The sequence below is a fragment of the Astatotilapia calliptera genome, chromosome 6, assembly GCF_964374335.1.
Source record: "Astatotilapia calliptera chromosome 6, fAstCal68.1, whole genome shotgun sequence".
In the NCBI taxonomy this organism is placed as follows: Eukaryota; Metazoa; Chordata; class Actinopteri; order Cichliformes; family Cichlidae; genus Astatotilapia; species Astatotilapia calliptera.
The window spans coordinates 2,045,689-2,069,172 of record NC_137427.1 but is presented as its reverse complement, the minus strand read 5'-3'; the positions used below and the strand labels follow the sequence as shown (position 1 = coordinate 2,069,172).

The 23,484-nt window shown below is 48.6% G+C and overlaps 1 protein-coding gene across 4 annotated transcripts in view; it reads right to left on the bottom strand.

Annotated features, from left to right (window-relative positions):
* The window catches only part of sh3pxd2aa (SH3 and PX domains 2Aa), a 93,501-nt gene that overhangs the window by 24,989 nt on the left and 45,028 nt on the right, over positions 1-23,484 (bottom strand). For 2 of the 4 annotated variants that reach the window (XM_026169658.2, XM_026169659.2), the window contains exons 6-8: positions 15,203-15,228; positions 7,791-7,835; positions 4,556-4,684 (exon numbers count right to left, since the gene is read on the bottom strand). In XM_026169658.2, coding sequence (XP_026025443.2) covers positions 4,556-4,684; positions 7,791-7,835; positions 15,203-15,228 — 200 coding nt within the window. The remainder of the gene's footprint in view (positions 1-4,555; positions 4,685-7,790; positions 7,836-15,202; positions 15,229-23,484) is intronic. The other 2 variants (XM_026169660.2, XM_026169661.2) reach the window with 1 other exon arrangement.

Genomic DNA, 23,484 nt, shown 5'->3' with positions numbered 1-23,484 from the left:
TGTTCTTGAACCCTGGCAGTAAGCAAGGCCAAGATATTTGGGCAAATGGCTTCTCCGGCTGGTGGGGCTTGGGCGGCACACTAACCCAAAGAATCCTGTTTGCAGTTTAGAGTCAAGGTCCTGCTGGTACATCCATTAGTCTCGGATGATGAAACAGGGGGAAGAGGGGTGTTTTTCTCCATATACTCTCTGTCTGCCCACAGAGAGGAAGGCTAGTCGCTGCGATTCAGAATTCACTGTCAAAGATCTCAGAAGGTGACGAATTAATCTTCTGAACACTCTTTATCTTTATTCTGTACAATTTTCACATCATTTCTGAACTTGTTGGCCATTAGACCTTAAAGAAATTAGAAAATGAAAGAAGAATGGGAGGGATTACACGAAGCAACGGTCATGTTTAAGACCCTACGCCAACATGTAGCTGGATTTGGGTAAAAAAAATGTGAATCCATCATTGAAATCAAGTCCATGATCTAGAACAGCCTGATGCAGAAACCTGGTATTTAGAAGACATAAAGTCAGCCCTGAAACCAACAGATCCAAGCATAATTTAACCAGAAACAATTAACCTGTGGAGTCATAAAAAGTCTGCCAAGCAGGCACTCGTTTTGTAGAGGTGCCTGGAGGAAAGCTGTTTGTTGGTCTACCATTACGGACCAGACTGAACTGTGGTCTCCTCAAAATGGACCATAATGACTGCTGTGTTCTCATTAGCCTCCTCCTGTGGTTTTAAATGAAACTCGTTGACTCTTTGTATCTGCTGGACTGACGGAGTCTGCTACAGACGTCCACAGCACCAGTGGACGGATCCTCAGTTCTTTAGCAATGCTTTGAACTGTTGTCACGGGCAACAATAAATGTCCAAACTCCAACTCTGCTGTGAAATGTCTCAGCGTTGTGATGAAATGTAATCAATTCCATGTTGTTTCCCTAGTTTCATATAAAATGCAGATAAACAGACTGCAGGGATGTTTGTCACTAGATCTGGCAAATCTAGGCAATCCTCGACCTCTCTCCAACCCCATGATGCAAGATCGACACATCTATGACTTACAAGTTGTGACATTCACAAGGTTTTTACGTCGGTTTACGCTGACGTTGAGGTCAAAGTCACTGAGATTCAAACTCGTTTGAGAATTTTAGTAGATACACTTTGGCATCAGTTTGAAGCTCCTGTGTCTCCTCGTTCTCGAGTTATCACATTGACAAACTTAGGTGCCCACACCACCCATGCTGGGAGACAGCATACCCCGTCAGCCTTTTGGTGGCAGCAGGTGGCTAAAACACTGCCACAGCGAGCATGTCAATATGCTCGCTGAGTAAAAACTACATTTTTGCATTACAAGGTCTTTTTGAGATAAGAAGATACCTGCTTAATCTCCATGGCAAAGTCCAGGAGAGTGGAACAGGATGCCAGAGGCACTTGAGTACACCATGACAGTGACTCTCTGGGACTGCTGTGGCAGGACGAGCTGGTGTTTCGATCATCCTCATCAAATTCCCTGAGATCCCTCCAGGCCACACATGCTTCATCATAACCAACAGGGACCAGGAGAGTGGGCCAGGGACCAGGAGAGTGGGCCAGGGACCAGGAGAGTGGAACAGGGACCAGGAGAGTGGGTCAGGGACCAGGAGAGTGGAACAGGGACCAGGAGAGTGGGTCAGGGACCAGGAGAGTGGGTCAGGGACCAGGAGAGTGGAACAGGGACCAGGAGAGTGGGCCAGGGACCAGGAGAGTGGAACAGGGACCAGGAGAGTGGGTCAGGGACCAGGAGAGTGGAACAGGGACCAGGAGAGTGGGCCAGGGACCAGGAGAGTGGGTCAGGGACCAGGAGAGTGGAACAGGGACCAGGAGAGTGGGCCAGGGACCAGGAGAGTGGGTCAGGGACCAGGAGAGTGGAACAGGGACCAGGAGAGTGGAACAGGGACCAGGAGAGTGGAACAGGGACCACTTTTTTTGATCAAGCACCAGCTATAACGCAGGTCTGTGACTAATTAAAAACACCAGCCTTCCCTCTCTGTCCCTTCACATCACTGCCTCCTCTTACTCCGACACATCATATAATTTAACTCGTCACATATGCAGATTTATTTTCTCCAGCTGGAACATTGCCTCTCCAGACACTGAATGGTTCCCATGTCCAGACCAGAGGGAGAGATCCCGGATGGTGGCCCAGACCGATTCTGGTTCGCCCCATCCCCCTGATGCTTCATAAATCTATTTTTACTAGATTAGCAGCTCCTAAATTGTAAGATACTTGTTCAGTGATACACAAAGCGAGCTGCATGCACACCACCTCACAGAGCTCATGACTTAACCAGTTTCCAGTCTGATGACGGAGCTTGTCGACACTGCAGTGAAACAGCTGGGTCTTGACTTGTAAGGCCAATAGCTTCTCATAGAGGCAAAAATAAACGACATCCGGCTCCACGGTTGAACCCGTAATTATGTCAGGTCAAGCCTGCAGACACTTGAAAAACCCGACTGAACTCTTCTCTGCTGGAATAAATAAAAGCAAATGCATAACAACATGTGCGTCGAGTGTGCAGAGAAAAGAAAATGTGCATGTGAATGAAAAAGATCAGGCACACAAAAGGATTTCAACATTTCCTGGAGAGGATCAGAGGATAAAATACCACTCCACTCCACGCATTAAAAGAAAATAAGCTGTAACTAACAGCCCCAGTGTCAGTGTCTTTGCATTGAAGACAGAACATAGCACATCGGACCAGGAGGCTGCAGGAAAGCCTTGAAAAGCAGGAAGGGGGTTGTGGGATATTATTCGAGCTCTCAGATGTGTTTGCCTTGGCATAGTCTCCAAGTGATGTCACCATCATCATCATCACCGTTGCTCCACTTCCTTGGCTCAGCAGATGACGACAGCGCACACATCCAGCTCCGAGACGAGAGTTCCCGAGAGCTCAGAAGCCGCTCCTATCGCTCCGAGTTCTGCATCCACGCTGCTTTTAAACACGCCTGGTGAGCAGCTGCTGTCAGGCCTCATGCACAGAAACAGGATCACAGGGAGAAACTACTGTGCAACTTGAGCCAACATGAATATTCATGACATAAAACGTTCAGCGATGCGTGCGCCTAACACCAAACGGTGCCTGCGATCAAAGTTATATCAGAAGAGTCGAGAGTTTCTAAGAACACTTGACATTAATAACTGGTTTTTATTCTTGTTACAGTTTCAGCTTTGAACGATTATGAAAACAAAAACAAACTATATGAGTCCTTTTTTCTTTCATATGCATCAAGTGAGCGAGGAGTCAAGGAGCCATTGGTGATAAAAAGGAACGACCATCGCTGACCTACAAGTCTGCGGTGCGCTCGTTATGCAAATGAGCTCTTTGGAAGGTTGGAGGAACCTGAAGAAGTCATTTGGATGATGATGAAATGTTTCACCCACCTCTAAACTCTAAACCGTTCATTTACTCAAAAACTTTTAGAAAAAGTCATAAAAAGTTTGATCAGGTGAGATTTTCACCGCACGCCACCCACGTATGGACCAGCTGTACGACCTGGAAACATCGAGTCGCTGCAGGGGTTGTACAGTCAGCTGAGCCCGTGTCCCACCACACGCTCACCTTTTCCAGCATTACTTGCTTTCATGTATTTACATTATCTTTCAAGTTCAAAGGAATGTCATGTTTTCAAAAAGTAAAACTGTTTTCGTCCTACACGATATTTCATAACATCATAAACAAAGCTGCAGTTCTCTCGTCTTCCTCATCGAGACAGGACCAGCTTCCCATGCGACGCCTTCGCTCTCTCTAAACTTCCCATAAAAAATCGTCTCATTTATGCTGATGTGTTCAAACTGCAAACAAACAAAACGCCAAATAAACAAAGATGTGAAAAATGTTGAGCTGCAGCCTAAACGGACTCAATAGTGCACGTAATCACAGATGTGCGAGCTCCGGATATCTCGAAGAGTATGGACTCATGTGTAATCAGAGTACAGATAAGAGCTGAGAGACGCAGCGACGTGCTGTGTCTGTGCCAGAGTTTCTGCTGTGAGTTGTGCAAGCTGCTGGCTGTCAGTGGCTGTTAGCACGGAAAATCAGATCCAGCTCCGAGGTCGCTAAACAGAATTCCAACGGGGGAAAGGCAAGGTAGAGCGTGGAGCGTCTGCTGATGAAGCAAACTCTGTCGAGGTGGTGTGTGTGCACACATATGATTACTGGACATTCCTGTCCACAAACCCGACTTCTCAGAGCCTTAACAGCACCTCCAGGTGGTGCCAAGCCCAGCCAGGAGACGCAGGAGGCAGCCGTGTGTACATGACGGTGTTTTAAAAGGAGGAAACATAATCAAGAGGACAGGAGACAGCATCCAGAGAGGCGCTGAGTGAGCGTGGTTTTGTGTGTTTATGCCACTGTACAAACAGGAAGAATCAAACTACATGTCAAGCAGTTCAAAGCGTGTGCAGAAAACGCACTTTTCCTTTGTTTTCAACACAACACCTGTGAGCTACGATGTTTGGTTGTAGATCTAAGTCAGCACTTGATGCTCGGCATGTAAACTGAGAGCAAAAAAACATCCACTCACCGCTTTCGCTCTTCTCGATCACGTCCACCGTCTCGCCGGCCTTCAGGCTGATCTCAGAGTTCTCCTGCCGCTCGTAGTTGGCCACGGCTACGTACTGCTCCAGCACCATGGGCTCCGAGCTGTCAATCCCTGAGGGGAAGAAACAGGCCGTCAGCCACCTGCCCGCCGTGGCACCCCGCGAACGCCCGCCGCAACCAACCGCGCTGCCGCCGCGCGCCCGGTACGTCTCCATCGGCCGAACCCCGCTCCCCGCCGCTGTGCGTCCCTGCCCAATCAGAATGCGACCACACGACTTGGCTGCATAGTCCCAAACGTCTGGCCATACAGCTGAGTCGACCCTTGGCCCGCAGCGAACGACCGAGGAGCATCGGAAGGAGTCAAAACACAAGCGAAGAAGCGAAGGGAGAAGTTTGTAGGCGCTCCATCTGACATCTACAGAGGATCCATGACCTGAGGCAAACTCCCAAATCCAAAAAGGAAAGAGAGAGAAAAAAGGGGGGAAAGAAAAAGGAGAAACAGCAGAGCTGCTAACGGTCTGAAGGGAAGACTGGGGAACGAATGAGTGGAGGAATGGTGAAGTTTCCCTGTGGAAAATCAACAGTGCGGTTGAGAGGAAAGGCCTCCCCTCCGCCGCCTCTGGGAGCCAGCCGTTGGACGGGGGAGTCTGAGGGGGGGGTGAGCACACCAATCATAGCAGTCGGCACTGCTGGCCTTAAATAGAAACATATGAGGCGACTAGAGAGAGAGAAACAGAGGAGGAGGCTGGGTCCATGTTTACGTGAAACAAAAGAAGAAAGAGTTGCAGTTGGGTTAACCCGCTCTGTTTTCTCCCTCCGCTCCAGTGTTTAACCTCTTAGACGCCAGCGCTTTGCTGAAGTCACATGCTGCCTATCAGAAACGCTTATTTGCCTGTTTGGCCACAGGGAGGTGACCCCATGCAGACTCAGATGAACTTGACTAGCAATTACTCCACATCCTGTTGTTCACAGAGACGCTTTAGTGAGAGTTTCAGGAACCGAACGTTAATGCAGGAAGTAAAAATAAACAGTTGCTGTGGGGCCAAAACGCTATAAAACACACACTTTCCAAACTGGTCCAATAACCGGACCCTTTGAGGTCATTACTGGTGATCGGGGCGATCGTGGCTCAAGAGTTGGGAGTTCGCCTTGTAATCGGAAGGTTGCCGGTTCGAGCCCCGGCTCGGACAGTCTCGGTCGTTGTGTCCTTGGGCAAGACACTTCACCCGTTGCCTACTGGTGGTGGTCAGAGGGCCCGGTGGCGCCAGTGTCCGGCAGCCTCGCCTCTGTCAGTGCGCCCCAGGGTGGCTGTGGCTACAATATAGCTGCCATCACCAGTGTGTGAATGTGTGGGTGGATGACTGGATATGTAAAGCGCTTTGGGGTCCTTAGGGACTAGAAAAGTGCTATATAAATACAGGCCATAACTCCTACCCTGAACTCCAAAACCCTCGATTTCACTAGATTTTAGCGAACAAAATGAAAAATTCGTCCATTTCTGCCACATGTGTGATTTGTGGTTCAGCAGCTCCTCTGGGAGGAGATGAGACACGAGCCAGTCGAGAGACGTCATCGGGGTCTGTCCCGGGGTCTCTGGACACCGCTTCTACATCTCAAAGGTGACATCAATGTGGAACAGACTCAAACTCCTCTTCTTTATAATGACCACCAGGGGGCGATACCATTGATCTGCTGAGCCTATGGTCACGTATTTGGGATCATATTGAATAAAAAACTTAATTAATCCTGACATTGGCAAACAGCTTGTGATTGAAACCGGATGTGCTGAGTGCCCCCCCCCATCACGTCTGGTTTTAAAACCCCACGATGACGATTCTGAAAAGACTCACGTTGAGTCTTCAAACCGAGACTTCAGAAACCAGTGGATGGTATCACACCAGCTAGATCCACCTATAATCCGTCTATAGCAGGAGTGGGACCTCCAGGCCTCGAGGGCCGGTGTCCTGCAGGTTTTAGATATCACCCTGAATCAAATGATTAGTTCCTTAGCAGGCCTCTGAAGAACTTCAGGACATGTTGAGGAGGTCATTTAGCGATTTAAATCAGCTGTGTTGGATCAAGGACACATCTAAACCTGCAGGACACCGGCCCTCGAGGCCTGGAGGTCCCCACCCCTGGTTTATGTGTCCTCCCAGGAGTCCAGGAGGCAGTCAGATGATGGAGTAGCGACGCTGCTCGCTGCCTGTCCTGAACAGCCGAACTCCTCACCCTATCTCTGGGGGAGAGTCTGGACACCCCACTGTTAAGGTTAACTGTCTTTAGTCCTGCAGTACACAGAATGCAGCTAGCATTGAAGCATCTTGGAAAATGTTAGGCATTTAGTGCTTTAGTACGCCTAAAACACAGTTAAGCATCTTCGCATGTGAAGCAGGACTGGCATCGAACACCTTGGAATGCTCATAAATTTACTTCACCACTGGGTGAGGGCGGGAATTCCACTTTAGCATCTCCTCCAGCAGGATTAATGTGTGAGTGAGTAAGCAGCGTACGTGGAGGACGCAGTCAAAGCCAGCCTGAAGTAATAAAGCAGCACAGATCCAGCTATTTGAAAGCTTTACGCTGCGGTAATGGCAACCACGCCTTGCTGAGCAATAAAGACCGCTTTCCTTCTTCTTCGATATTCCAGAACCGATTGCAAAACATTCCTTGTCTAAGTTAATAATGTTTGAGAAAGTTTTACAATTACTTTTTGTCCCAAAGCAGCACTTTGACAGTTTTAAGGAACAACTTTTGATATCTGAGCCTCGGATACGTGAAGCTACACGAAGCTACGCGCTTGTATACTGTCAGGAGAAATGCTCTCAGCTGGAACATCAGCTGTTCTTCTTTGGTCGCCCTCACTCATCATTCCTGCACTCCCACAGTTAACGGAGCTCAGCGGCAGCGATCAAAACAAATGTGAAAGATCAGACTTGACACCTTATTTCACACCAATGCACTTCATGCACCACATGCAGGCCTGAAGTCCACGTTCTGCAGCCAGCTGCTTTATGGCTCCAGCAGCTCTATCCACCCGGAGATGGATGAGAACGCTGCAGACAGAGAAGCTGAATTTAAGCGGATGGGTTGGGGGAAAGAGGGGGGAGCATGCAAAGCAGATGTTGAGAGAAAGCTGAAGTGCGAAAAGAAATAAACCGAAAACCTAAAAGGGATGCAGCTAGCATGTCGCGCGAGCACAGCAGCGCATGCATATCTACCTGAGGCCTCTTTCCTCGGGCTGTCTGTAAAGCCGTACATCCACACTGCAGACGAGGAGAAGGAAGGAAAGAAGCAGAGAGAGATTATTCAGTTTGACGGCATGCAGAAGCAAAACTATGTTGCAGCACGCCGCTCTCACACCCACTGAACACGAAATAAAACGTGGCACAGATAAGATCCTTTCACATTTAGCACCGGATCCAGGAATGACACACCAGCTCCACTTCTCGCTACACCCATCCCACCCCCGTTTCATCTTTCTCCATTTCTTCCATCGCTGTGTGAGGAATGTCTGAGGGGCGTGAGCCACTTCTAAAGACGCTCCCGTCTCCACACCGAAAACACCAGCAGCCCCAAACCAGGAAATTAAACGCAATGCATCAGAGGAGACGGGGAGGTGCGAGCATGACACAGCGACTACACTGTGATGACTTAAAGCGTCGTCTCGAACCAGACCAAACTCAAAGAAGCACGTCAAAGTCATAGCAAGGATCAAAGCGTGGAGGCGCCTCCACAACACTAGAAATGACGCAGCTTATTTAACCCAACGGCAGAGGCCTAAATGCATCTACAGTACCTCATCTGAAGCGTCTCGTAGTTCTGGAAACAGCGACTGTGCGGCTGAGACGCAGCCCTAACCCGACCCCAGCGGATCGCTGGTGACCCGGCCGGTGGCAGTCTTCTGTTTCGGGGCCAAATCGGTGAAAATGTTTCATTTGAACACTAAAGAATAAACACGAGGATAAACTTATGTATGTGGAGCGTTGCAGTATAAATAAGCTGAATATCAAACAGGGTAAACGAGTCTGACGAAACAGTGTTTCTATCAAAGCTGTGGAAACGAGCATCAAACGAGCATTTCTGACAGGTTTACACTCCAATAAAACGGCAGACAGTGAGTGTGGAGCGCACTACAGGGAGTCGTTCAGGATACCAGCACACATACGAGAAGTGAATACTCCAACCACATCATCTGTTTTCTGCAGCACACAATGCTGACGGCAGCAGGCGGCTGAGCAGGTTCTCAGACTTCTGTAAGATGGGAAAAGCTTAAAGCCAGAAGTGTTAAATATCTAAACTGGAACAAAAACGAAGCCAAACAGAAAAAAGGTTTGTGCGCATGTTTTCTGAGCGAACAGCAGTTCAAAGATGATCAGAAGCAGGTCTTTATCAAATAAAGCACAGCAGAGTCCACATTCAAATTCAGCACTGAGGTAAACGGACGCTCTGATTCGCGGCTGTACTGGGCGCCGTCCCTGTCGTGAGGCCGCGGCTCTCCTCCGTGGACTCACGTGAGATAATAAAAGCTAAATCCCCTCTCGTCGTCCTCCTGAGCCTCGGGAGCTCCGGTGGATTGAAGTTAGCCCCACAGGGTGGGATACGGCTGGTCCCAGGTCAGCCAGGGTCAAACCCTACACACTGACAGTCTACCGTTATTATTCCCCACCCGCCGCTCTCAGAGCCGCTCGCAACATCTGAATGATATTAGCTCTGCTCTCCACACTAACCCTCTCCCCCTTCAAACAAACACGCACACGGACACTTAATTCTTTTCAGGCTTGGAAGATGATGCCACACACCAGCCGACCCGGCAGCGTTTCCTCTGTAATTTTCCTGCATTTCTGACCCCAAACGTCTACATTACCCAGCAATTAAGCGTCAGAAGTGACGTCTCTGAGGTACTTTTCTCTGTGTTTGGACTGGAGGGGCCTATCAGCTGTGTCCAGTTTTTCTGTCAACAAGTTGATGATAAGTACAAAAGTTGATTTTGCTGACAGTACAGCACATCCTGACAAATCAGTCCATCAACAAGATGAACGCGTTGCCTGAGGACTGTAAGGACTACGACATCCAGCATGAGTGCATATCTGTACGACTTTTCTGAAGCACAACAGGAAGCAAGAACGCTTTGATTTGAAATCTCAATATGATGCATTTAAATTCCCCCAAAATCAGCGTCTGATTTGCTGCTGATGTTTGTAGTGTCCATGAAACTATCAGAGAGATTTTCAACCAATTTATAAGAAAATGGACTGAAAACATGATCTGCCACAAGAGTAAAAACAGGAAATAATCTTATAATGAATGGTGAAGTTCATCTGGACGTAGTGTTTTCGCTGCTGTGCTGTGATCGCCGTCGTGTAGCTGACAGACAGACGGCTTCACATCTGTGTCATACTTTGGTAAACAGAAGTGTTCAGCATCTACTGAGCGACTGCTCGGTGCCCAAACCATCATCCCTCCACCACCGTGCCACTGACAGCTGGTGTGAGGAGTTTCTCTGACCTTGGACCTGAATGCTTCAGACCAGCAAACTACCAAAACCGCCGCGATCGTCACGCTTCTTCACCATCAGTCAACCAAACACGTCTGAGTAGCAGCACCTGCTGAAAGCTGCACGTGGCGTCAACACCGACGCTAGCTCTGAGAGTCTGCACAGTGGTACCTTGTGCTAAGTGCTAATGTCAGTTAGCCATTGATGTGACAATGCTAGCAGCTACAATGGTTGGCATGCGCACCGCTGCAGTTTAGCATGCTAACGTTTGCATTTCAACATCAGAAGAAAGCACAAGGAAAGCTACAGCTACATTCCCACACAGCACAACTGAATACAAGAATGTGTAAGCGATTAATGTCTCAGTCAGTCATTATCTAATCAGGAGGTCCAAGCTTTGGGGTCAGACACAGAGCATGAACCTAACTGCACACAGCTGGGACCCACTGGTGCTGAACTGGTGCTGAACAGAGTGGGGAGCAGGCTGAGCCTGTCGGGGGGAGACGGAGCCAAAGACACTTATAATACAATATTTAATTTGGGTGGAGTACGCGAGCATTTTCTCTGCACTTTTAAATATTTATCAGATAAGCAAAGTCCATTAATCCCCATTAAAAATGTCAAAGTGAAGCTCCAGCCTTACCTCTGAAAGGTCATTACACAGCCAGCCAACACTGCGCTACCACAGAAGGATACACCATCACCCCGTCACCAAGACAAAAGGGACCAGTAACAAATCACAGAAACCAGCATCGATTCAGCGCTCGTGAAAAAGCACAGCGGCCGACGGGGACACTAACAATGTCAAACCGCGGGCAAAACCTAACTCGCATTGATGCCACGTTTAGCGAGGAGAGACGCCGAGTCTGACTGCGACGCAAACATCAGAGACAAACGACATTTGTGTGCAAACAACACGAGGAGGAGACGCGTGAAGGTCAAACTCCAGTGAAACCCCCCCGATCTCAGCGAGGAGCTCAAATCACATCTGCCCACAAAGGACGCCGTCGCTTCAGTCCAACCTCTCCCCAATCCAGCCCGGCTCGCCTCCATCTCAAACATCACCTCCTCCAATTTTAAATGAGCGCTCCTCTGGGACGAACTCGCGCCGCTCCGTATTACTGCAAAGCCTCGTGGATGCAGCTCGAGAAGACAATGATCATTTTCAGCTGAAGTCGACCCAGCACTGTGCTGACATCATGCTTCAAACAGGTGCTCAGAGTGACGTTAGAGGAGGAGTCAACAAAAACAAGAGTTTTATCGTTACAAAGTGGCAGCTGATGGAGCATGAAAGTGTGTGTGTGTGTGTGTGTGTGTGTGTGTGTGTGTGTGTGTGTGTGTGTGTGTGTGTGTGTGTGTGTGTGTGTGTGTGTGTGTGCGCGCTGACAGAGGAGCTCCTGATGTGCAAACAGCAGCCTGAGGTGGACAGCTTACATGCAAACTGCTCAACACTGACTGTAAAACTGCTAAATGACTTTGTACAGCTTGTAACACACACACACACACACACACACACACACACACACACACACACACACACACACACACACACACACACACGTCTGAAATCTTATCTGTTGCGCCACGTAAACAAACACGCTCCTGCCGCACAGCTGCGCCTCCCTCCTCCGCCCGCTCCTCTCACACGGAGGAGTACGAGCCGCGCTCCCCTCAAACTGACGATGTTTAACTCACACGTGTCCGCCTGACGTCCGAGAGACCTGCAAACGACCGCGTCAGCGACAAACGCTGACTGTTCATCACGTCTATGGCGTCTGGCCTTCATCGTGGGGGATTACGTGCGCTAAACAAGCGACACAACTTCCATCTCATCTGTTGTGAATTTGTGTAGTTACACAATCAGTTTACGTCTGTTGTGAGAAACATCTTGTGTTTTTGCGAAAAGTGTTTTGATTCGGGGGAAGTGACGGATGCACCGCCACCAACGGTTTGTTTCAAATTAACAGGACGGCTGTTGGCAGATGCAACCAACATCATCTCTGCGCACAGCAAACAAAGGAAGGCCAAACACAATAATGTGGCAACAGACTAAACCTGCCTATGATTTCACAATGTGAAGGCCAGAGAATAATAACCAGCACTCAGACTGGTTTCCTGTAAGCCTCACGACGCACAAACCCTCCATCACAGATGAGCATCTGCAGCTGTCACCAGTGATCAGCTGTTCTCTTTCCATTGTGTTCTTTCATCTTATAAACGATTAAACAACAATGATAAGAAACCAATTTTTACTTTTGCCAACACAAAGCTGTGCTTTATGTCTCGTTTGTGGAATAAATGAAGGACTAGTTCTTCATTTTTATGTCCTGTGTTGTTGGAAGAGGAAAACTGAAAGCATCAGCAGATCGTCCGTGTCGTCTGCGCAGCACAGCGACAGCCAGGGTCTCCTAATCAGGCTAATTAGTGCAGACGACAGAAAACAGGAGTTACTGCAGACGCCTGGTGTTGGTGGAGAACTGTCAGGTCAGAGATTTGTTCAATATGACATTTAGTGAGCCGAACAGCCCTGCAGGAGTCAGACATGAAAAACCAGGGAAGAAAAAACTGAGCTGAACACGTCTGAGCCGGAGTTTGATTAATGACTTGATTAATAATAATAATAAAATAAGCAACCGTTCAAAAAGTAAAGTGTTAAATTAGCCAAAGGTATCGACTAATACTATAGGCATGAATATATTGTTAGCTAATAATCAACAAAATGTGTTAAGCTGAAGGTATAGCTAGCTGTTAAACTGTTAGCCAGCAGTCGGGAGTACAATGCTAACAGTAAGCTAACATTAGCAGTGTCCCAATTCCTAGGCCGCATCCTCCTGTGGCTCCGGCCTCCGCAGTCTACGTGGGCCGTGAAACTGGACGGTCTAGCCTTCTTGTCCCTCTACTCAGGAACAAATGAAACACTGAAAAAAGCCAAACAATAACATTTTTAAATTATCTAAGTGACTCATATATTACGCTAAACCTGAGTAGGGAAAGAGCGCGGGGCGGGGGGGGGGCTGTTATCGTCGGCTCGAGTGACCCTTGACCTCCCGGTCAGCTATCGAGCGGGTGGGTAACAGGCGTCTCCGAAAACATTGGACCAATCTTGCAAGTATGTGATGTCTTGACAAACAGAAGTTTGCACAGCCACAGTCTCGCCTGAAAATATCTTAAAAGTTTATTTTGTGACCCAGAAAGATTAATAAGAGTAATATTTAAACTGAGTAGCTGCCATTGTTGGAAACTGGAGTTGGCTGGGCCACGCTATGAATTCTGGGATATGGTGGGCCACGAAGGACACACCCGACCCATCCTTCAAATCTTCGTCGCGTCGTAATCGGCCTCAGGAGGACGCAGCCTACGTTTTGGCACAGAGCTGTTGATGGACGCTAAAACAGTTAGCTGACCATAATTCATTATTAAATCAATAATGTGAAATTATTTCAAAGGACATGTGAGTCACAAAGACGCTGTTCTGCAGTGTGGATGTGAAAGGTTAAAGGTCATGCTGGATGTTAGCTGTGATGAGCTTTAATGGTCACGTTTAAACCAAACTGGACCGTCCCTTCAAACTTCAACAAGGAAGTACGGAGAAGACGATGATGACTTGCAGTATGAAGAAGAATGAACAGTGAGACTAACAGCTGTGACTGTAAATGTTGGTAAATGAACAGGAGCAACCAGGATGGATTGTGGGGGTTTCTCTGTGCGTACAGCAGATAGTGAACGGTTTGAACGCTCGACAGCTAAACGGTTTAATCAGCTTTGCGTAACTCACCACCTCTGCGTGTAAACTCTGACATGTTTGGTATATAAGGACTCGAACTGGTTCTGCCATTTCCAGGTCTCTGCCAGAACCAAACCACAGAAGAAGTGTGTTGCCTTTCCTTCGTTAACAGATACTGTTCCTTTACTTTGCACTTACTGAAATGTTTCAGACGTTTTGTAATCTCTCTGAAATTTAAAGTAGAAGTTCAGACACCCTGTTGCAACACTGACTGACTTCATGATACTTGAGGTCGTGCTGCAGCAGAGACGAGTGGGTCAGTGGGCTGCCGTCCAACCGGGCAGCATCCCAAAGACTACGTCGGCAGACGCGGATGTTACAGGAGCCGCCTGCCTCAGAGCCTGCAGTGAAAAATCACAAGCTGCTTTTCCGCAGAAGCAATCAGCCTCCGAGAAATCAAATCACTGCGAGGTACGTGGACGTAACTGAATAATAACCCGTCTCTCGCAGCTCTGTGCTTTCAGGCCAAAAATAAACTCACGATCATTTGCCAGAGTGTTCTTCTCAGAGGAAATCACCTATCACAACCTTCAAGCTGCTTGGAAATCAAGACATCAAGTAGGCCAAGAGAACCATAGTCTCCGATATCCACAGCCTACTTCCTGCATTTTCCCTTCAATAATTCATAAGGAGGCATTTCTACAGCCTTAAACATGCAGGGTTCCCATAGATGAGGGACTCACATGTACCAGTCTTTTGTTAAGCAGCTATTCTGTAGCTAATACCTTCTTAATGAGGCTAAAGCTCGTTCACAGTCACGGTTTTACAGTCAGATGGTTGTTTTCTGCTTATTAGCCCAGCCATGACATTTATTACTGAATGCTATTAACCTTATTCTGTTACAACCATGTGTGACAGCCAATGATCAGGTTGATCTCCGTACCTTCAGACGCACCTGTGCTGACAAAGACACATCCCTTCATCTTCATGTTGAATTATTAAGGAAACTAGACGTGTGTCACCCAGAATGCTTTGCCTGCCACTTCGACTGAAGACTCGGGGAAACAATCCAGTCGTTCTGATCGCATCAGATCTCTAACGACTTTATTCTGACGTGCCAAAAAGCTACTAGATATTTCTGAACCCCACCCTGGGCTGTGAGGCAAATCTGCAGCCAGAAGGAAACAGCCTGACAGCTGTTTGAACCCAGCCCAAAGCACAGAGCGGGGCTAGTTTACAAACCACACACTGACATCACGAGCGGCAGACAATCCGCAGTCCTGTTTAAGACTCGTACGTGACACAACCCCCCCCACCCCCCTGGATGTGGATCTCAAGGAGCAACAAGTGGAAAGAGAAGGAAGGTTAAAGTCAACTTTAGGAAGAGCTATGAAGAAAAACGTTGGACTTACCCGACTTGCGCTTGGAGCCATAGTCCCTGAGAGAGAAGCAACACAAGAGGGACATGGTTAGTGATCGGGCAGCTCGGGCCACAGGACGGCACACGGTCACCACATGTGTATCTGCAGAAGCTGGCGGCAGCACTCATGCACGGACGCACGCATGCAATCTGCTGTAGCGCGCTAACGAACGCGTGTGTTCGAGGGCGAGAGAGCGCGAGACAGAGCGAAGGATGGAGAGAGAGGGAGGGACGACTTTGGCCAGCTGCCTGCACTCCCCGCAACAGACACAAATCAGTCATGTGACTCCAAAGCGGCACCACCATCCTCCTCCTCCTCATCCTCCTCCTCGTCCTCCCTGTCAGAGAAGGAGGAGACCTCTCCCCACTTTTCAAAGCAGGAGGATCAGTTGAAGATGCCTTGCTTAAAGGACTCTAATGGGATTATGCGACAAGCCTAAGCTATAAATCGGCAGTCACAGATTTGTATGCGAGGTTCGCCGAGCAGAGCGCGTCTGCTTCTGTCCTTAATCAATAGCGACTTTTGGACTGAGGCAGCGTGGTGATTGGGTGAAAACAGACAGATGAAGGCAGAATGAGCTATTTATAGAAACACAGGCCTGATCAAAACCTGTCCATCCACGCTTCCCATCACCCCTCCTTTCCTTCCTTCCTTCCTTCCTTCCTCCCAGGCTTCTTTTTCTTTTTTGTTAGAATTCCAACTTTTGCTGAGGACAAATAAAACCCTCATCTACTCTCAAATTCAGCCACGTCATCCCTGCTACAGTTCAGCTGGAAATCAAAGACAGGCAGTAGAACTACTGCATGGTGCTGCAGCAAAGAGACGAATCCCACTAAAACCTGCGCTGAAGTATCAGCTGACAGAAAACCACAAAGCTGACTTATACCTGCGCCTGGTCTAACCACGTTCAGGGTTATTAAAGTAAAAAGCATTTTAAGAAATAAATAAATGAAAAGTAGGACTGAACAAAGACAAACTTATGCACTGCATTCATTATTTCATAAACAAGTAACTCAGCAGTGCCTGCAGCAGACAGGAGCCAAAGCTTTGAGTGTTTTTGGAGCGTTGGTAAGTAAGTAGAATTTATTTATTAAGCGCTTTTCACAGACAGTCACAAAGTGCTTTACTTTGAGTTTCCTTGAAACCCTTCAAGGAATTTTAAGAAGTTTCATCAATTTGTGTTGCATGTTTAATCATGCAGCCCAGCGCTCCCCAACCTTTGTTGCTCCACCGACGGTTTAATGTCAGACAATATTTTCATGGACCGGCCTTTAAGGTGTCGCGGATAAATACAACAAAATAAAATGATACGACCGAGACAGAAACTGTGGTATTCTGTAAATATAATATAAACATGAAATCAATGTGTAACTGTGTAACTTTATTAGCAGCGTCCTCCTGAAATGCACCAACAACACTGAGAGTAACATCCTCCTCTCTGGCTCTCTGATCGCTATGGTAACGCATAAACATTTCTTTCAAAATAAGACACACAACTACAACACGGGAAAAGACCCGGGGAAACAGAGTTAACAATAAAAACCCTGAAAACCATAAATTGCACACCTGAGCATCAGCTCTGGCGGACCGGAACCAAACCACTCATGGCCCGGGCCGTGAGTGGTTTGGTTCCGGGCCATGGTTGGTTTGGTTCCGGGCCGTGAGTCGTTTGGTTCCGGTCCGTGAGCCGTTTGGTTCCGGTCCATGGTTGGTTTGGTTCCGGGCCGTGAGTCGTTTGGTTCCGGGCCGTGAGTCGTTTGGTTCCGGTCCGTGAGCCGTTTGGTTCCGGGCCATGGTTGGTTTGGTTCCGGGCCGTGAGTCGTTTGGTTCCGGGCCGTGAGTCGCTTGGTTCCGGTCCGTGAGTCGTTTGGTTCCGGTCCTTGAGTCGTTTGGTTCCGGGCCATGGTTGGTTTGGTTCCGGGCCGTGAGTCGTTTGGTTCCGGGCCGTGAGTCGCTTGGTTCCGGTCCGTGAGCCGTTTGGTTCCGGGCCATGGTTGGTTTGGTTCCGGTCCGTGAGCCGTTTGGTTCCAGGCCATGGTTGGTTTGGTTCTGGGCCGTGAGTCGTTTGGTTCCGGGCCGTGAGTCGCTTGGTTCTGGGCCGTGAGCAGTTTGGTTCCGGGCCGTGGTTCGGGGCTTGGGGACGGCTGATTTAGGCACCTCGTGTGAGGCTCTTTAGTAAGCAGCTAATGTCCAGCAGATTTCTTCTGTCCATAAAAACTCTTCGGCACCTACAAACCAAGTCTCACCAAGTTTTGGCCAACTTGGCTCAAGAGCTGGTGTTTACCCCACTGGTGCCAAACCAGTGACTCAAAGCAGCGTTTTCACTCATCAGGTGAGACGACGTTTGCTTATGTTACAACACGTTGTGTTCACAGACACACAGCTCAACTGAACCTTGATTACAGCTCAAGAAGTCTTGAAGTCATAACCGTCACTGCACTGGACCATCTTCCAGTATTGACCAGTATACGGCGCTCAGCTGGTGCAGATTTTGGTCCCAGTATGTTGTGCATAAGTGCATGTGGGCACATGTGTGGTCTTTACATGTATGCACACACAAATGAACGACTCTCAGGTTCAGCTGCAGCTCTGAGATGTCCTTTACTTGGACAGGTGGCGTGGGCGGTCCCTGTGACACTTCATTAATGAGGGGCTTCATCTGGTCATGTAGCACGGCTGATTACACTGACGAGGGCAGAAGCAGCCCGGGGCAGGGGGGCCGGTGTGGCCGGCAGTGGAGGCGATGCCCGTCACTGCACGAGGTTAATGAGCACCTTCTCTCGGCTGCACTCGGGTCCCGGCTGGACACATCAGGCACAAACGCCTGGTTGAAGAAGCAGCTCCTGATTCGTCGTGTCACTGCGCTCTCTTCTCTCCATCCCTTCTTCCAGTCCCCTGTGATCTGATGAGCTGTATCTGCCTCTTTGTGACCGCCCGCAGCACATGAATAAAGCCTTTATCTCCACCAAGATCGCTGCGTGCTAGCAACCAGAATATGCTTCATTGTCACCAAAGTGGGACACAGAGTGAGCAAGGACTTGACCCCTCATCTCATCCCATCCATCTCGGGCTACACGGGACACACGACCTCTAAAACACGGGGAGCGGATATCGTTTCTGCCAGTGGCCAACCAGTTAGAGTGTCTGGATGGGTCTAAGTGGAAAGTATGCCTCGGAATGACCGAGCCTCAGTGCGGGCAGGATATCTGCCAAGATGTTTGCCCTTTTCACTCAGGATTTTCCGTCGTGGCTTTGAAAGATGCCGATATCCTCTGTTGGGGTGCGAGGGAATGTTTTACATTTCCAGGGAATGTTAAGTGCCGTGTTCATATTTCCATATGCACGGTGCTCTTCTTTTAGCCACCTAATCTGCAGCGGTTTAAAATAACCTTTATTTTTATTCCCAAGTCTTACATCATTCTCACACATGCCCTGCGGCCCTGCAGCCCTGCGGCCCTGCAGCCATGCAGCCATGCACTTCTCTGGACATTACTCAACAGAGGTGCACGTGAGAACGTAAATGTCTGATGCAGGGTTGGACGTTAAATGTTTTTAAGCCTCACAACATTGGAGTGAGGTTAACAGGTCTCCCTTTGTACTGAAAGGCCAAACTCACACAGGAACTGTGTGGCAAAATCCAAACGGCCCAGTATGTAAAAGGATCACCTTTCCATCAGCCACAAGCTTCATACACATGCTGGATGCCTGCTGGGTTAATTGAACAAGCTAACGGTAAACGATCTCCACCGAGTGGCAGCACAATAGCTGCAAGTGTGAGACCTGGAAATGGCTGGTTGTAACTTATGGAGGAGGTGAGGACAGGGCCAGTGAATGAGGGGTTTTCCTCGAGGAAAACAGCAGCAGAATGAAAAGTACTTTGCTTTAGCGAGCTCCCTGGGAGCCTGTTAAGCTATTCACGCTGTGCACGGTTCGAAAGGCAAATACAACCTTGAAACGCTCTAAACAACAAGTTCCAATCAGGAGAGAAGCTGCGACGTGAGCGAGTCCTGGTCCAGCTGTAGACGTTCGCACAGGCCTCTTAAACCATCAGATCCTAACAGAGTAACTGCTGACAGCATGTCTGTTCACAGCCGTCAAAATAAAGGTGAGCTGGTATCATGTGTGAGCTTTCAGACCTGCATGAAACAGCTCAACAGGCACATTACTCCAAATACAAACTGATTAGCACTACTGACACAGAGCAGTTAATTACAGCAGCAGAACATCAACTACTGTGAAGAGAGAGAGTCTGCAGCAGAATCAGAGAAAGAGTCTTTTTGGCTGAACAGCTAACATTTAACACTAAACCAGGACGTGCCAGCGGGAGCGCTGCTGGCTAGTTTTGCTTTATTTATCGAGGTATGGATCTGGAGGCATCTGTAAAGTGTTAGGCCACAAACGAGGGGAAGAGCACCAAGAGACGCTGGGAGAACAGAAACACAGGCTCCAGAGCTTAGCCAGTGACCAGAGTCCCGGGGCTGAAATCAAACACTTCCTGGAGCAGCCAGCTCTCTACTCACATCTACTGGAGGTGAGAAGAGGAGGAAGCAGGAGGTGAGAGGTCATGTGTAGAAGCAGTGCTGGGAGAAAATGCTCATCTGGTCCCTGTGACAGAGTTCACAGAGGTTGTTGATGAGCTTTCAGAGATTCTGTAACAAACTATCTGTGATGACAGATCATTGAGCGCACAGATGTTCACGGCGATCAGTCATGCATCATTAAAAATGGATGTTGTTTTGATAGCAGCGGTGTTTTCGCGACAAAATAAATGACGGCGTTCAGTGTGAAAGGTAAGCAGAGAGAGAACAGAAACATCAGCACACTGCCCAGAAGTCACAGGACAGCACGAGCACTTCAGGGAACTTCTTATCATTTCCAGAGCTTTGAGCGCTCAGCATCGACTGTCGAAACAAAACAGACGTGTAAAAAATGCCGCGAGCCGTGTGGCACGCGGTCAGCTGACTGAGAGGTTCAGTCCAGGGTGAAAGATTTGCTGAATATTCGATTTTTTCCGCTCGAATTCTCAACAACAGGCTGGTTTCAGGGCGTTAAAGAAAACCATCATGACTAAAGGAGCTAAACAAATACTACGTCTTTAGCACCGCGACCTCGTGTTATGAAAGGAATTACACGTACGAGCAGCTCCAGCGCAGTGAGGTCAGAGGTCACAGGTGCCTGGTATCTGCTTGTAAGTCTTGTCCTAAAGCTGCTGTTTGATTTTCAGCGGCTTCAGTTTACAAAAGAAACTTTTTAGTGGATGAGAAACGATGGATTTCCTAATTAGAGCGTATGAGTGGGGCTGGCAGATAGAGGGCTAATCGATGTGTTTACCACTATTAGCATAATGGATGCGACTTAATGATTCTCATTGGCCTCCTGCTAGGCTGCCCTGCACCACCAGTAAATAAACACTTCCCCAGATTATCGCCTCAGCCCCTCGCTGCTTCCCTCCCCGCCGAGGTCATCGCTAAGCCTCGTCAAATCCAGACCTCAGCTCCAACCTCCCGCCCGTGAGCCCGCCTACTCTAAGCCCCCCGAGGACCCCCTCATTACTCTCGGGGCCACAACAAGACTGAGGCTCACTCTGGGCATTAGCTGTCCAGATGGGTTTGGAGGAATCAATTAACCGCTTTGTACGCGGGAGCGCCGTCACACTTGGCGAGCACAGAAGAGATGCACGTAGTGGCATGGAGCAGGCAGCTGAAGGCTCAAGCACTCAGTTTGGTTCCTCCTGATCCTCTCCACCGCACGCGTCTCAGTGACTTATCGGGAAAACAGCAAAATCATTTACTCAAAAGTGTTTCCTTTATTATCCGTCGATGAATTTTCCATCATTTTTTCCAAGTTGACACCATCTCATGTTTGATTTTGTCCTGTAACGTTACCATGTAATAATATGGTAAAAGCAGCAGACAGGTGAGGACTGCACATGGAAGAAAAATGAACGAGTGAATGAAATATGAGACTCGAGGTCAGTGTTTCAGCCTGAGGTTCACATGTTGGATCTTAAAAACCCCTCAACACGCTCTGCAGAGCGATTCAGCGCTCAGCCTCAGCAGCAAGCTCAGAAATCATGACCTGGATCATGAGGGTCAGAGGTCAGGGGTCGTCACAGGAACATCGAGCTGCTCGGACACGGCCTCGTCGCCTTCACCTTTAACATTTCTGTGTCCATCTCCTGAGACGGCACACACCTGTGATGCTAAGGACACGCCCACTTTATCATCGACTTGTGTTTAACATTTTCTGTGCGCCATCATTTCTGCTCAGGCTGCTTTCATTATTTATTTTATGATTCTGATGAATCACGATTCATAAGCAACGCCTGAAGTTCACCAGCAGCACATTTTTACTTTTTGCTCACTTTCCCATATTTCAGTGACCACTGTGGGTTTGTGTGTCCACCCAGGGCTTCACAGAATTCAGTTATTGAATGAAGTTTAAATGGAAACCTGTACCAACAGCTCTTTGTGATTCAGGCTGGACTGCAGAATCATTTTAATCTGGAGATGAGCTCAGCCTGTGACTCCGGACGTTCCTCTGAGGGAACAGAGACCGACCTTTTAACCCCGCTGACCTCAATAAAAGAAGAATGTCATGAACATGGTGTGAACCAGCATGTTGGATGTGAGGCCGTCTCCTGTCGGTGATAGAGCCGACCTTCTGCGTTACACCAACATGTCATCGCCCACAACTATTCCCAACGAGCCCCATCACCAGGGGTAACGCTGCCGCTTAAGCAGCCCCCTGTTGGGAGCCCGAAAACTGACCAATCACACGAGTTCATGCCTTATCCAGCAATAATCTGATAATCTTGCAGCATCTCTTCCCCGCCAGACACAAGCCAAGGTCAAAGCCTATTGGTATTCACAGAGAGGGCTGCGAGGGGCACGATGATCGATGACAGCATCACCACGGCCTATAGGAGGGCGGCGGGCGATGCCTTCACCGTGGCTCAAATACAGCATGCGCATAATAACAGAGTGATTTGTCAACGTTATGGTCCGCAGAGGACGGATTCTCCATTTAAGCTGATAGTTATACGATTACCAACCGTGAGCCCCGACAGATAAAACAAATCGCTGCCCGTGGCCATGCAAATTGACTCGATAAAAATGCAAGATCTGCGAGAAAAACGCCAAGTAAGAGAAGAGGAAATAAAATATGTCTCAGAAAAAAGGGGAAAACAGACGGAGAGGAGGGCAGGAAGCTTTGGCCGGCCGAGAAATTCCACACGGTGGAAATATATCTCACACAGAGAGAGGCTCGGCTACGAGGCCAGACGCTCGATACGTTTATACATGAAGCCCGGGGAGGCGTGGGCTCCACCGGGTGGGTTTGTGATGCAGAGTACGCCACCGTGTGGCCAGTTTTTAGGGAGTAGTGAACGACTCTGAGATTACTGTCCTAAAGGCCGCTCACACATTTAAACACTAAACCAAAAGTGACGTCAGCCCTGCCGGCGCTCAAACCGCCACGATCTACAGCATCAGGGCTCCTCAGGTGGACTCTTCTGTTCTTCGTGACTCTGAGCTGAGCTGTAGTGCAAAAACTTTCCTGTCACATGAAGAAAAATCTGATTTTCTGCCTCAGTAATCATCATTTAGCATCGTTAGCACACAGACTGGAAACCAGAGCAGAGGCGTCAGTCTGATGTTCGGAGGAGTTAAGCCGTTGCCTGTGTGTGAAAAACGTGTAGTTGTAAAAATGATGTGTTGGAGACATAAAAGCTCCAAAGACAAAGCCTTTGCTTTGATATCGGGCTTTTGCATCACAGGAGAGAAACATGTTTGCGGTTTTCTCTTTCAGGGCATTTCGACGCATCAAAAAGCAACCAAAAAAGAAGAGCGGCGATCCAACTAAAGCTCCATTAAAACTTCAAAAAGGAGCAGCTGATGATTGCAGGAGAGTGACATCAGCTCAGAGTGACCGCGCTGCAGTACGCTCCTCTGCAGGCAGGGGTCGACGTTGCTTAGACGCTCACACGCGGAGAGCGTGACGGCGGGCTTCGCTCGGGGTCTCCGCTCTTTTTGGAGCTTTGATTGATGGCGCTGGTTCCTGCGCCGCCCTGCCAGGCATGCGGCTCCTTTTCTAATCAGATCACAGGATTCCATCTTTCATAGCAGAAGCACAACGACTACAGTTAAGGCAATGAGCTTTTATGAAGGACCAATAAAGAATAAGACGTCACGAGCGGATCCATAACGTCCCTCCTTCCTCCTTTCTGACCTGCTCTCCTCCTCCCCCCGAGGGACATCCCCCTTTCCTTTCCT